The sequence below is a fragment of the Vidua macroura genome, chromosome Z (assembly GCF_024509145.1).
Source record: "Vidua macroura isolate BioBank_ID:100142 chromosome Z, ASM2450914v1, whole genome shotgun sequence".
Lineage (NCBI taxonomy): Eukaryota > Metazoa > Chordata > Aves > Passeriformes > Viduidae > Vidua > Vidua macroura.
This window is the reverse complement of record NC_071611.1, coordinates 71,502,380-71,516,730: the sequence shown is the minus strand read 5'-3', so window position 1 is coordinate 71,516,730 and position 14,351 is coordinate 71,502,380. Positions and strand designations below refer to the sequence as shown.

Genomic DNA, 14,351 nt, shown 5'->3' with positions numbered 1-14,351 from the left:
CTTGTTCTAACAAATCCAAGTTAGGTGCAATTGTGATATAACCATTTATGAAGATGAGAGCAGTAAGGACCCTTTCATGAGGGTGTTCATCATAGCCTTTGTCAAAGTAATGCAAAGAGAATCAGTTACCCATCTCGTAGTAGATCTAAAGTTCTTGATTCTTTTGCTATAATGAAGCCACAGTCTGGGTAAAGGTTAAGTAATTTTTGCCTGTAGCATTGTGTGGTAATATTATATGTGTCTTGTTTAATGAGAATAGTTATTAACTCAGGGTCACAGCTGTTCTCTGAAAAGTTTTCCAGTAATTGGAGTCTGTGCCAGTTGCCACGTTGACCTGAGCTTTCTCTTCCAGGGAAGAGAGTCTGTTGTCACTAATTATTTCTATGTGGTTGCATGACAGCCTTATACTAATTGATGCATTTCTGAGAACTTACTATATGTATTTCTGTAAAGTAAAAAAGTATTGTTTTTTCCATTCCAGAGAGAGGAAACTGAGTCACAGCTAGTTAGTTTGGTTCAACATCACAGAAGTGGTTTGTGAGAAATGAGACTTGAGATGAATTGCTGTGAACTAAGCAGCCTTCATTTCTCTCTCTCTAAAGCTTCTGTAGCCATTAGGTTCAGAAGGCAGTGGTTGTAAAGGGAAGGGATCATTGTCAAACACTTACTGATTTGGAGCCCTGGTACTGTTCTGCTGCTTGGCTGCAGTTGGGTATCAGGGATTTAGTGGCATCAGAACAGAGAGGAAAGCCAGGGTGTACTCATTGCTACTTCAGCCCAGCTGTTACCATCAGCACTGCCAGCTTGGACTTCTGCACAGGTCACCACAGACTCTTCAGGTAACAAGTGTGAAGCTATAATGGCTGAGGGCATCCCAAATTGTCTCATTGACCAGAGACATTTTAGAGACAGGTTTATGAAATGGTTTGGAAGAACTGGTTTTATTCTTTCTGGATCCCAACATGAAAACACGGGGGATTTTTTTTTTTTTTTTTGTTAGCTTGGTTTTTTATTTTGTTTGTTTGTTTGGTTTGGTTTTTTTTTTTTTGTTTGTTTGTTTTTTGTTTTTGTTTTTTCTTATTTTTCAGAACAGCTCTGGCACTGCATATACCTTCTTTCTACTGGTTATGTTGAGAAAAACTGGTTTTGGTTGCATGTTATCTCTCAGTTTTTTGGGTTTTTTTACACAGCACAATAGCTATTTGGAGATTCAGTAAGGATGAAGATTTTTGAGAAAGTTTCTAAAGCAAAGAAGGTGAAGGAAGAAGTAGAGGGGGTTTCTGACTCTGCAGCCTGCCTACTGTGATTGTAGTCCCATCTATAAACCAACATGGCATCTCCAAGGGAGAGCAGTGTGACATGACCTGATGTTGTCAGGCATGTCTGGAGGATCAAGCAGTGACTTTGGGGCTCACTTGTGAGGGAGGAAACACTTGGTGCTGGAGGACAGAATCCCTCAGGGCAGACAGGAGAACTGGTACTGCACTGCTGACAGTGCCCATTTCAGACTGTGGGAGATCCATCACTGACTGGTGCTTGGCAAGTCAGCTGCTGCTCTGTTTTGAATCAACAATTCATGCTGCCAGTGGGGCACAAGCAAAGCAAAATTGCCGCTGATGTTTAGCTTTAAAAGTAGCTTTCAATTTTGCTTAGGGCCTCAAGTGTCACTCAGGTGCCCTTTGTCCATCCAAAGGAGTGTGTGTGTGTCAGCTGCATGGCTGCCACTTTGCCAGCTTTGTCATCCCCACTGGCAAAGACTGCTTTAGTTTTGGGATGTGTGATGCTGTGGAGAGTTTGTGTTTTCACACATTATAAAAATGAAACACTCTTTGTACTAATGGGAGTACTTTCAGTCCCTGACAGTTCTACTTCCCTTCACGTTCTGGCTTCTCCATCTGCTTTTGGGAGGACTTCTATCTCTGGCTCCCATCTGCTTCCTTCAGAAGCTCCAGCTCACATCTTTGTTTCCGTCAATATTTTTGAAAATTCAGTTTCTAAAACATGATGTATTGCTGTGAGAGTATTTCTAAAAGCACATTCAAACAATTTATTTGACATTTGAGCCTTTTGGTCCTTTCAGAGGCAGGTGAGAATAGATGAGTAAGTGCATCAGCATTTTTATAAGCCTGGTCAGTAAGTAAAGAATAACAGCAGGATTTTAAACTGGTGTTGTATTCTAGCACTAATTCAGTAATGGGGTAATCCATTTTGCTCAGGACTGGCATTTAGCCTGCTTGCAAACTCAGTGAGAGAATACAACCCTGTGAACATTTTGCTTACATTTCTGAGATAAACTCTCAAGACTTTAAATTAAAAATCAAGCTGCAGAGTAAATTTTTACAGCAAAAGTGTATAAAAGACGTGACAGATGTGACATTACTGATGTGCTGAATATCCAGTGTTCTGCATGTTCTGAATACAGATAATGAATGACGTATCTACTGGGATTTGAAGAAAGGGATTTCTCTTACAAGCTTCAGGTCTGCTGCTTTTCCAGGAGTCCTTGGAGAAAAGAGCACCTGGAAAAGTGGCAGTGCTGCTACATGGATAAGATGTGCTGAAGCAGTCCATCTCCCAGATACAAAGAAATCATTTTACATGCCTTTGAATACCTTTACATACCTATTGCATTCATGCTGGCACTGCTGCTTCACGTCTTTGAACTTGGAAATTTTTTTTTGTTATGTCAGCCATAACACAAACTTGGGAAAACCTGGATGGTAGCTTCTAGGCTAGAGAGAATGGTGACACAAGAAGCAGGAATGTGCATATTGCAGGACTTTTCCAGATCTTTGGTGAAAATGTTGAATGTAGAATGCTCTACTTCACACCTTGACTTTGAAAGGTAGAACATCCAGTATTCCCCCAAGAAAACCAACAGGATGAAGCAGGATATTCATCTTCCTGAGCTGATATTTTTAAGGTGTGCTGTACTTTCCCAATAACAGTCCAGTTGCTTTCAGATCAGTATTGAAAAGAAGTAAAAATGAGAACATGGCTTCAACTATTTCAGGCTTAAAAAAGAGAATCTTGTCCTTTTATCAGTGACAGATATTAAGCGAAGAGCAAATTAAATTCTGAGGATAAGGCTTTGAATTTATTTAGTTGTATTGTTCTTTTTGAAAATAAGTCCATTTTTGGTAATGTCAAATATGTTCCTACTAGCCAGGATTTTTCCCTCACCAGTTTTCCCAGTTGTTTCCTGCCAGTGGTACTTTTTAACTGATGGATTGATATCTGTAGCTAAGAAGGCAAGCAGGATCTTTGAAAATGGCTAATCTCATGAGGCAGACTCCAAATCTTGTTTTCAACATAGCAGTCCTGGGTGCTACCAGCTGGTGTGACTTAATATAGGCAATATTTTTTGGAGAATGTAATAATTTCCCTGAAATTATCAACCTTGCTTTCAGGAGCTTCAACACTGCTATGGGAAAATAGTACCCCAAGCAGTCATACTATTCCTGCTTTATTAATAATAATGTAATTATTGGGGAAAAAAGTTATTTTGCATATTGAAGCCTAAAAATGAAATGTGTGAAGTGTGTTTGTGACAGCAAGGAAAAGGTTAGCCCCTGCATTAGGCAAACATTATATATATGATAGCATATATGTCTGTGCTAGGAGACCACTAGAGATCTAGTCTAACCTAGAATAAGAAGTTCAGTATTGAAAAGACAATGACAGTCTAAAAAAACTGGTAAGAAGGGCTGTATATGTGTCCAGAAAAGTGTTTTTATTAACATGATCTATTTTGATATGTTGATTGGAATGACAAGATTCTTAAAAATAATTGTGTTTACAGGGGTCAAGTTCCTGCTGAAGCAGAAGTGAACTACTTAGGTGTGGCCAAATCTCTGGAAATGTATGGAGTGGATCTCCATCCTGTTTATGTAAGTGTTAATTGTGAAAAATAATTACTGCACTAATGTGTGAAACACTACTTATATAGTTTTGTTGCCACAGGATAGCTGTAAAGGGAACACTACTCAAGAAATGAAAGGAACACATATTTACAGACAAAGAGGATTCAGTTATTCATACATACAAAAGCCTAATGATTTTCAGATCAAATGCTGTGATTGTGTTATGCCTATAAAAACCAATCAGTTATACTCTGGATAAAAACAATTCAGATAGAAAAGAAATAACTTGTGCAAGTGTCAGGAGTGAGGGTTATCACCTTTGTCTTTGACAGAAGAATTTGCACATTATTTTCTCTTAAATAAGAGTAAGTGTGTCCTGCAACCTTTTCAATACCATTGCAAAAATTAGGGTGGAGTAGCAGTAGTATGTCTGGCTTTTTTAAGTACTTGTTTTCAAGGTTTCCCTTGTTGTATCATGCAGCATTGCAAGTTGTCTCAGAAAACCTCTCCATTTCTTTTGTCTGTCAGCATGTATGTTTGAATTATTCTGCTTGTGGCAAGTGGTTTTTTTTTTTTTTTTTTTTTTTTTTTTTTTTTTTTTTTTTTTGTGGATTTTTTTTTGGGTTTTTTTTGGGTTTTTTTTTTTGGTTTTTTGTTTTTTTTTTTTAATAAAAGAAAATCAAGGGTTCAAATGGGGAGTTATAGTATAGATAGTTCACTGAGTTAGATTGTCAGTACTTTGTAAAATTACTAGAAAGAAAATAAAGAAGTCAAGATCCTACCTGAAGATTAAATATGTATTTCCTCTGAAAAATGTGTAGCCTGAAATATAAAGTACCTTTTGATGCACCCTATGGCTTAATTGTATTCATATCCCAGGCTTTGTTCCCCTCCCACCAATGGAAAAATGGGGAGTTACTGGAACAAGATTCAACATGATCCAACAAAATCATGTTAAATTAGTACTGCCTGGAATTTTTTTTGCCTCATAACTTGCCTTTGTTGTGCAATGAAATCCCTGCCTGGGTAACCTGTGAACATCATTGTTCCTACTTAAATTACTTCAGAAGCCCTCATTTGAGACTGAAGCTGCACACATGACGAGATGCAGTTATTATGCTCCTTTGGTCATATTAAAAGTAAAGTTGCCTTTAGCAGTTAATTCACTGAGGACCACAGGCAGAGCTTGCCAGGTGTGCTTGACTTTTGTCAGCCCTGTAATCACACTGGACACTTTCTCAGCGTCTCAAGTCAGTGCCTCTCACAGTTGATAATTCTGCTGCTCATGCTCCACTGGTTTAGACTTGCAGGGCTCTTCCTCATTGCCTCAAGCAGGCAGGTGAATGAGCTTTTCCAGCTGACTTTCTTTTAACCTCATGCACTAGGGTTTGCACTCTTTCAGCTGTAAGCTGCTTCTGGTTTTATTTATTGACTGTTAATTGGGGTGGCGGGGACATTCTGCCACTCAGCAGAAGGGCTTTCACCCTGTTCTCTCCCAGTGCCATTTGAGATTTCTATCCTGACTTCAGGAATGGTTTCCTTTGGAGGAGTTGATGCATGTGGCTGTACCCTGCATACCATTGCCCTTTCTGAACAACAAAAAAGAAGCTTGACTCTCCCAAAGGAGCTACTTCACTTGGAGGCAGCAGCAGCTGACACTATTTTAGGAGGGAGAAGGCAGCTGTGTGGTTGTATTATAGGTCAGAAAATCCCTATTTACTTCCAGCTGAAAGTTGGGATATCAATTGCATTCATGCCTGAATAAGGAGTTCAGTTTCCGAGTTTTGGCCATTTGCCAAATAGCAAAAATTAATTCAGTAAGAAAACAAAAAAAAGGATATTTTTGTTTTTCACCATGGCATGAAATTCCCTTTCTTTCCCTCACTGCCATTGTTTCTTGCCTCTTTTGCCTGAAAACTACAAATTTTCATATAGAAGCTTTCATAAGTAGATCAAGTACTATTTTCCCATTTGTACAGAGAGTGAAACAATATATTCAAGTCACCAGGATGAATTTCTCACTGGATCTCACTGATACTGTGATTCTACTTGCAACTGTATGAATGACATAGATATTTATTTTCTAGGGTGAAAACAAATCTGAATACTTTTTAGGATTAACACCCATAGGAGTTGTTGTCTACAAGAATAAAAAACAAGTAGGAAAGTATTTCTGGTATGTATTATTTAAATGTGCAGCCTGCACTAAAACAATAACAATGTTGTATGGATGTCTATGATTTGTGGTATCTATTTGAAAGTTTAATCATAGCAATATCAAAAAAGTATACATAGAATTCTTAATATTTTTCTGGATTATGCAGATTTTTAATTCTTTGATAGTTCTGGTATTGAAAACAGTAGATCACTTTACAATACTCATGCTGAAATGTTTACATATCACTAATTGTCTGCTGACATCTGGGGCATACCTGAAAAATAAATCTACCTGTGAATTTGTGAATTTTTTTTGTCTTTTTTTGCCTTTGCAAATGTATACAACTTTATATCTTATTATAGATGAAATTAAAAGATCATGAAGGTCTGTCTTTTTTTCTCAATACTACAGGCCTAGAATTACGAAAGTTCACTTCAAGGAAACACAGTTTGAACTTCGAGTCCTCGGAAAAGATGTAAGTTTCTATTCAGGCCTGAAAAGATTAAAAATAAAAAATTGGTCTAATGAAGGTGGAAATTTAGTGAGTCTGTCAAAGTCTAATTGGTTTTATTGAAATTTACCGTATGAAACCAAATGTAGGTGAAGGGAACCTCACAAAGCTGTCAGGCACAAAACAGGCAGCCATGTTATATAGCTTCAAACTCATTTGTGAGACTTTAACATCAGTTTGCTCTTAGACTATTGGAAAGAAAGCAATATTGGTTCCAGTGGGGCAAGGACAGCAGGTTAATAGCAAGAGAGAAGGTTTTAAGATACAGCAAATAAACAAACAAACAAACAAACAAATTTCCCCTACAAAGCATGTGGAGTAGGAAAAGGAGGACAGAGATTGTTTGTAGGAAAAAATAATAACATGTAATAAAAAACATAGTTTCAGTCAGTTTGTGGTTTTTACTGTCTGGTTTAGTTGTAAGTTTAGTTGGCTGGATTATTTGTATGTCTTTTTGGAACATGAAATTTTATAGTTTCATAAGGACTGATAGTTTATAGTTTTAGATGGTATTAACTTGCTGGCAAAAGTCCCCTTTACTGTTTATCTATGTATTTTTGTTCATCTTTGTAAAGGTTGTCAGTCTCATCCGTGGTTTTTCCATGAGGACATCTGTCTTGCTTCTGTTGTGGACAGCATTTCTGGTGTCTTTTTAGATGTCTTGGCAAATCAAAATGTCTTTTGTTACCCCCAAGTGGCTTGTTTATATTTGGTGTGGTAATCTATGGGAATTTTATTTCTGAAGGTGTGTTTGTTGAGATAGGAGAGTTATTTAAAGGCTGGGGAAAGGTTGGGAAAACCATGTTTCATGTACAGGGTCAGTGATAGTTCATGTATAAACATGTCTGAGTTTGACTTAGAGTGAATTGCTTGGAAGTGAAGCTGTAGCTTCTCTTGGATGCCACATTTCTACAGTTTTCTTTTAACCATGTGGAATTGCAAAGGCTTAACATGAGTAGAAAACCTGGAAGGTTTTGGAAAATTTGAGGCTGTGAATACTGATGGCTGGTGAGCTCTTACCATTGTGATCATAAGGCAAATATTTTGACAGAACTTGGTAGTTTCAAGCCTCGACAGGTATTTCTAGGAAATTGTTGGGTAGAACAGTAAGTACAGGGGTGTGTACCTTCACTAAATTTGCCGTTGCAACTAATACTAATCTGAAGTATTTCTACAGCACTTCATATCCTACACAAGATCAGAAAAGGCCAAAATGGCACAGAAAAAACTTCTTTTTCCTTTTTTTAAAAGTTGGGGGGTACTTTGAACAAAATTATATATTGGAATAAGCAGACAGTAACCTCAGTCTGTGGATTAAAATTGTCATAACAATTTATGCTGTTCTACACAGAGGAGGAAAAGCTCGTCAGTGTATTTGTATGAATGTATGTTCCAATAATCTAAAAAATCTGACTCACAAATTTATTTCATTCCTCTTTTCTTTTTTTTTCTTTTTCTTTTTTTTTTTTTTTTTTTTTTTTTTTTTTTTTTTTTAATAAATGCTCTCTCTTTGTCCTCCCATGTGACACATTAGTATATTATAGGAGAGTAAATATGCTGTTTTCACTCCAGTCTGCCTCCTGTAATATTTTACAGCCTAGGGAATGTATACTTTCCTTGTATCAGATATGGTATATCAAGTCTGGAATGTCTGTTCCAGTTAGTTGTAGAGAGCTCCAGAAGAGATTCAGGAGGAGTAAAAATAATGGGGGCTTTGCCATGTCTTTAAATTGAACTTTATGGCATAAAGTGAAGGTGCTAATACCATGTATGTTAGAGATTATGTCTGAGCAGATTATTTCTGAGTGAACTGAGTGTTTTGTGTGAATCGTGTTTTCCATATATTGTAAAAACTCTCTGCAGAGTGGGTTTTGATCCATGTTTCCACACACACCAGCTACCCTTATTCACACTGACTCACCTTTCACTGCTTATAAAGAGGAAGCTGTTGGTGCCTTTAGTACCAGCAAAGCTCTTTCCCTGGACGGAGTTACTTGTGGTAACTTCTTTGTTGTTGCTTGCTGAGATTGGTGTGAAATTTTTTCAACCATGCCAGAAGAATCTGTGTATTTCCCACTAGAGGGGTGGAAATGGACATCTGATCTTGACAGATGACAGTCTAAATGTACAAGTCCGTATCTTCAGACTACCTAAACCCTGCGCTGTTGCATCTGCGTCAGCCAAACCTATGGCTGCTCATTTTCTTGTTTGCATTGCTTCACTCTTCATAAACTTGATGTTTACTGAGCAAAAGATGTTATTGCTTAGTGTCTTATAATAAAGTAAGTTGCTTTGGCTTTTCTGTTTTGTAGTGTAACCTCTTGTACTTCTTCATATCTCTTCCATGAGAATAATTCCTCTATATTTAGCAGCCTCGTATTTTTTTCCTGCACACCTGTTACTATTGTGTACAAGCATGACCATCAGTGTTTTGGTTCTATCTTTCACTACTTTGCTTGTATGATATGCTTTCTCCCTTAGGTCATTGCTGTTGCCCCTTCATAAACAAAAAAGGGCTCTTAATATTTGGCCATCCATGGACATATGAGACTGAAGCTCTTTTTCAGTGGTGTTAATCACTGAATCAGTGTTTCATTGTCCCCCTGCATGAATCCATGCTGTGAATTCTGAGCTATAAAGGCTTTAGGTCCTCCCTGGCACTTCTAAGTATCAACATGAAATTAGGAACCCTTCCCCTGCAAGGGCTTCACATGTTCACATTCCCTGAACATGACAAAAAAATTGCGAAGAATATTTGAAGATTAAAGAAGTTTATTTCTCAGAAAACTGAGAAATTAATCTAATGCCTGTGCACAGTTCCTGGCACCATGTCTGTGGAGCAATCTTGCTGTAAACAATCCAGCAACACAGGTGGCTGCCAAAGCCCACCCCTCTCCACCAGCAAAACAGAGCTTGATCACAATGGATGCTCTGTGTGGAAGTGAGTAGTGGAAGGGGTGCCCAGCATACCTCCTGTGTTTCCCCATGTGAGAAGCACGGCCTGCTTCCTAGACTTCTCTCTCAGCTAGGGATATGAAAGGAAACAGAGAAAAACACTCTTTGGTAGGCTGTGTAGGCTGGGAATGTAAATGTGATAATAGGCAGCAGTGAGAGATGTGGAGTTTTTTTGTCTGTAGGTACCAAGTACTTTTGTGCTGGTCCCTGCACCCCAGTGCTGTTTGGTGTAACTGAGCCTTTTACTTTAGTTGCTCTATGTCTGAACATGCATGTGAATGATTTCACTCCTTAGCAGAGTTTATGCAAAACTTCTGTTCTTACTTTTCCTGTTTCACAAAACAGAAATAATTCAATGTGCAAAACACTTGCTTTCATAATTTTTGCTGTAAGAGAAAGGTCTTTTTGAATTCTGAAATTTTTATTTGAAGAGATCTTGAAATTTGGGTATTTTCAGAACAATCTTCCAATCTGTGCAGTTAAAAATGATTTCCAAATTTTTGTGCATTCCTCTGCAGTCTTCCATATTCAGATGAATTCACAAGGTGAAATAGGTAATGACTCTTCAGGGGCAATACCAACCACTGATGCAAGTCCAAAATACCTAATCTTCCCCATTTTGTGTGGCCGAAACTTGTCTAAATACAATATTTTTTTGTTATTTTAAATAGTCCAGAAAACACTGTAAGTATGCTTTGTCTTTTTAATATGCTTTTTCTTAAGTGCCGTAAGTCTGAAAAATAATTATGTTAATTAGGTGCTTTGGCTGTACCCTTTCTTTTCTTATCAAATGCTGTATTCTGTCTTGAGTTACAAATTTCAGCGAGGAACTTCTAATTTGATTTATTGTTCTTGCAGCTTCTTGGGAAGATTGAACAGGATTTGAAGATCTGTTACTCTCAGTCTTAAGTCCCATTTATTGTATGGTTATATGTGTAGTTTCCAGACAAAAATAGCAGTTTGATATTTCTTATGGCTTAAGAATTGCAAATTCTTTGCAACACTTTTGCATCATTTGCATTTGCACCCACTTAACTCAGAGCGATAGTAAAGGGTGGAGGTGAGCAAGCCCAATGATATTAATATGTCAAATTAAATTGTTTTGGCTTGTTTTGGTTGCTTGGGGGTTTTCCTGTCTTTTCTTAATTGCTTTCTGAGCGATCATAGAAGGACTATAAGATTGGTTGAAGGCCTGCATAAAATTAAATTCACTGATATTAAGGTGATGCTGTCAGCCTTCTTTTTTCCTAATTCTTCCTTAGTGTTTTGAATTGCTGTAATGTAAAGCTGAGGTATGTTTGTTTCAGTGTTGACATGCAACTGGCACAGTTTTAATTGCCAACTTGGTATAATTTTCCTAAAGATTGACCTTGTGTAACCTGTAATAGTACATTTTTTGTTACATAAGCTGTGATTTTTCTGCATATGTCTAAAGACAGAATTCTTCCTATAGGAATTTAGAACTGATGATAAGCAGGTGTGTGCCTAACCTGGCAAAGAATAATGTTCTGAAGCAGTAGCTTCAGAGCCAGTGTTAATAAATCAGTTACATGTGCAGGTGTAGTATGTGTATGTGCAGTGTGCCCTGCAACAGGGCAAGATCCCTCCTTATGTAGCATTAGCACTCACTGTGACTGGGAGGAGTGGTGTGTGTACTGGCATGGTTCCTAATGTGGTTTTGGGGTTTTCTTCTTCATTTTCTGAGCCTGCATTGCTGGGAGCCCATAAATGTCTTGTAAATTAGGGTAGCTAAAGCCTGCTCTGAATCAGCGGTTCTTGAATAATTTTGGTGGGTTTAGTGCTCCCTGGAATGGGTGTAAATCTACTGACAATGGCCTCTTATCCTGGGAGTAATCCATGAACGCCAAGAACAAGGGATCTTCTGCCCCTCAGAGAGAAGAGCTGTCATTATAAGTGTATGTCTTCTCTTCCAGGTGGAGCTGAGCTTGCCTTGCCTAGGAACTGAGTTAAGTGGGCACAAAGCATTTCTGAGACTGAAAGCTGTGTAATCAGGTTGGAAAGGCAAAGCAAGCAGGAAGCTGTTTGCCAAGCACTCCTGAACTTGTGTACTAGCTCCAGAGGTGTTCTTTACTTAGGCAGAACAATAACCCCCTCTGAGTTGTCTCCTTTGAAGGGTTTTGTAACACGCTTTTAATCTTTCACCTGAGAGGTGTGGGTATTAGGGTGTAGCATTGTTCCAATTCCCACCTCTCTAGTGGAGATCTTAAAGGCCCTGCCAAATCAGTCTTCTGGCTGCTCTGGATGCCAGCATAAAACAGGGAAGAGCTTCAGTGTCCATCTCTGTATAAGCTTGTAGTGTAGACAAGCTATCTACATCCTCTGTGCTAGTCTCTCTCTCTCCTGCTATGGCTAAAAATGGTGGTGAGGTTCTAGCAGCATGAGCTGTAGCATGTTTTGGAGACTGCAGGACAAGTTTTCAAAGCACCTAAAAGGAGAGGGCTATGTTATGCTCATCCTCGCGTTTTTTGGTGTGCCTTTTTCAGGGTTAGGAGGGGGCAGCCCCACAGCTTGATGGGTGGTTATTTCTGCAAGGGTGATTTTGCAGCCTCTGGTCCCGTCATCCTGCCCCTCCCTTGCTCCTGCAAGCCGCAGATGGGATTGAAAATAATCATACAAAAATAAGTGGTTTTCTATTTGTTTGATCAGCAAAATGGGTTTCCTGAAAGAACAGACAAATACCAAGATGCCTCAAAAGAGAGAGATCTCCAGAGTGTGCAGACAGCCAGGACTGCTCTGGGAACAGTTTGTGACTTACAGTGCCTTACCTTTAGTACACTGGGCACTCTGAAAGCAGCAGGATGAGTAGCCAGGAGGAGCTTGTGAGGCACCAAACAGCACTGAATGACTTTGGAAGTGTAATTTCCTATAAACTGTTAGTAAAATTACAATAAGTCTTTGTTTCTTTTGGTTCAGATATATGATAATAATAAGCAAATCACCCAGCTAACACTAACTACCTGTAGGAAATTGTGACGTTCAAAAGGCTAAAAATGTTGTCTTTTATTGGGAACAAAAGGTCATGGTATTAACAGGTTTACCATCCTTGCTTTACCTATATAAATCAATTAATTCCCATGGGGGAGAAATGTTAATCCAGAAAGATATTGCTGTTTTCAGTACTGCTTACTTTTTATATAAGCATTTATAAATTATCAGGGTAATCACTGCTCTTACAAGCCTTAAATAGTCCTAAAAGGAATATAGAGGAAGTCCTAAACCTAAGCAGTGTCATACTGGACTTGGTTGCAGTAAGTTACAGAATCCTTCCCAGATAAGCTGAGAAATGGTGAAAGAATTGTGAATTGTTTCCCCTTTGATGAGGATGAGTGTTTTAGGCTCTTTTTCCTCTCTAATAAAATTTAATTGTGCTGCAGAGTTATAGCAAGCATCAGTTTTGAGGCCATAGTTTTCAGAGGTGGTTTTCCTTCAAATTCAAATAAATAAGCCCGGGTATGTTATCAGAAGCCTTGTTGGTCTATCCCATGATTTTTAGGCAATTATTTCATTTTCCAGATCTGAGTTCCATAATGTTTTGGTAAATTGGGTCTATAGTGTTATTATCCTCCTTTCACCTCCCCCCTGCAACCACCCTTTTGTTTTTTGCCCTCCCTGAGTGCTGTTGATTACTGAATACTAAGTTTAGATGTTTCAGCATCATCAATATTTTTCTTACCAGCTAGGATGAACTTTCTTCTACCTTAGAAAATAATGCCTTCATATGATGAAATCACTAATTTTTGCCAGTTGGATCTTTCTATGATATGGCAGTATAATTATATGGTCCCTCTTATTTTCACTTACTGATTTTAGTGTGTTTTCCTGCTGTTTGTTCTGTGTATGGGAAAGTTCTAAAACTGTAAATTAAAGAAGACAAAAGGGATGAACAGAACTTTTTTCTCAACAGGAATAGAACTTTTCCCCCAACTTTTTCCCACTGTCATTGAATGCCAGCAGCATTCAAACTGGTCTAACAGTAAGATATGGCAGAAACACCTTATTTTTAAAATTCTCTTAAAAAACAAAACAAAACAAAACAAAAAAAAAAAAAAACCAAAACAAAAAAACACATACCTGTCTTCTCTCTGCCCCTCCCTTCCCACATACCAGAAACTCCTTCCTTTGAGATTATGTAATTAAATACATTTAAGTGCAACAGTGAATTCTTTGCCTAAAAGAAGGAGTGAACAAAGAAGGAGCAAGACCCTGCATATTAAAAGTGAGTCATTGAGTTATTTCCTAACAGAAGCTAAACTGACTCATCATATTGCATCAAGTTTGCAATACTACAATCCAGTTTGATTGATTCTCCTTTTGAAGATGAGTATAGTTGTGTGGGTTTATATGAAATCATATTAGATGACAGCCTAATACAGAAATTGTAATTTAAATCAAATAATGAAATCCAAAGCTCCTATTCTGTTGTGTGCAAAATAAGCAAACATAAAGCACCACTTTACATGTTTCCTTTAAAAATCTTACAATGTAAAATACATTATGATTTTTCAGTGGGTAGACTTGTTTCTAGCCATCAGGGGAGAAAGAGCAATGTTACTCTGGAAGAGTCCAAGATAAATCTATTTTTCTCCTTAACTATTTTCGAGATTTTTCAGGAAGCCTTTACTTTTCATGAATTCAACTTATTTTTTCTATAAGTTAAACCACTTGTGAATCCTGTAGAGAGATGATAATCCCTATCAAACCTGAGGGACCTTGGGTATATATTTATGGGACCAATGTACTACAATGACATTTTACAATATACACAGCAGTATCAGATGAATCCTGGGTTTCTTGGTGGGCATTGTCTTACTGTACTGCCTGTATTCTTCTTTCTTGTCATGGA

At 37.9% G+C, this 14,351-nt stretch overlaps 1 protein-coding gene across 1 annotated transcript in view; it reads left to right on the top strand.

Annotated features, from left to right (window-relative positions):
- The window catches only part of EPB41L4A (erythrocyte membrane protein band 4.1 like 4A), a 113,846-nt gene that overhangs the window by 60,166 nt on the left and 39,329 nt on the right, over positions 1-14,351 (top strand). Inside the window, exons 7-9 of the mRNA XM_054004267.1 lie at positions 3,803-3,890; positions 5,951-6,039; positions 6,433-6,496. Of these exons, the coding sequence (XP_053860242.1) occupies positions 3,803-3,890; positions 5,951-6,039; positions 6,433-6,496 (241 nt within the window). The remainder of the gene's footprint in view (positions 1-3,802; positions 3,891-5,950; positions 6,040-6,432; positions 6,497-14,351) is intronic.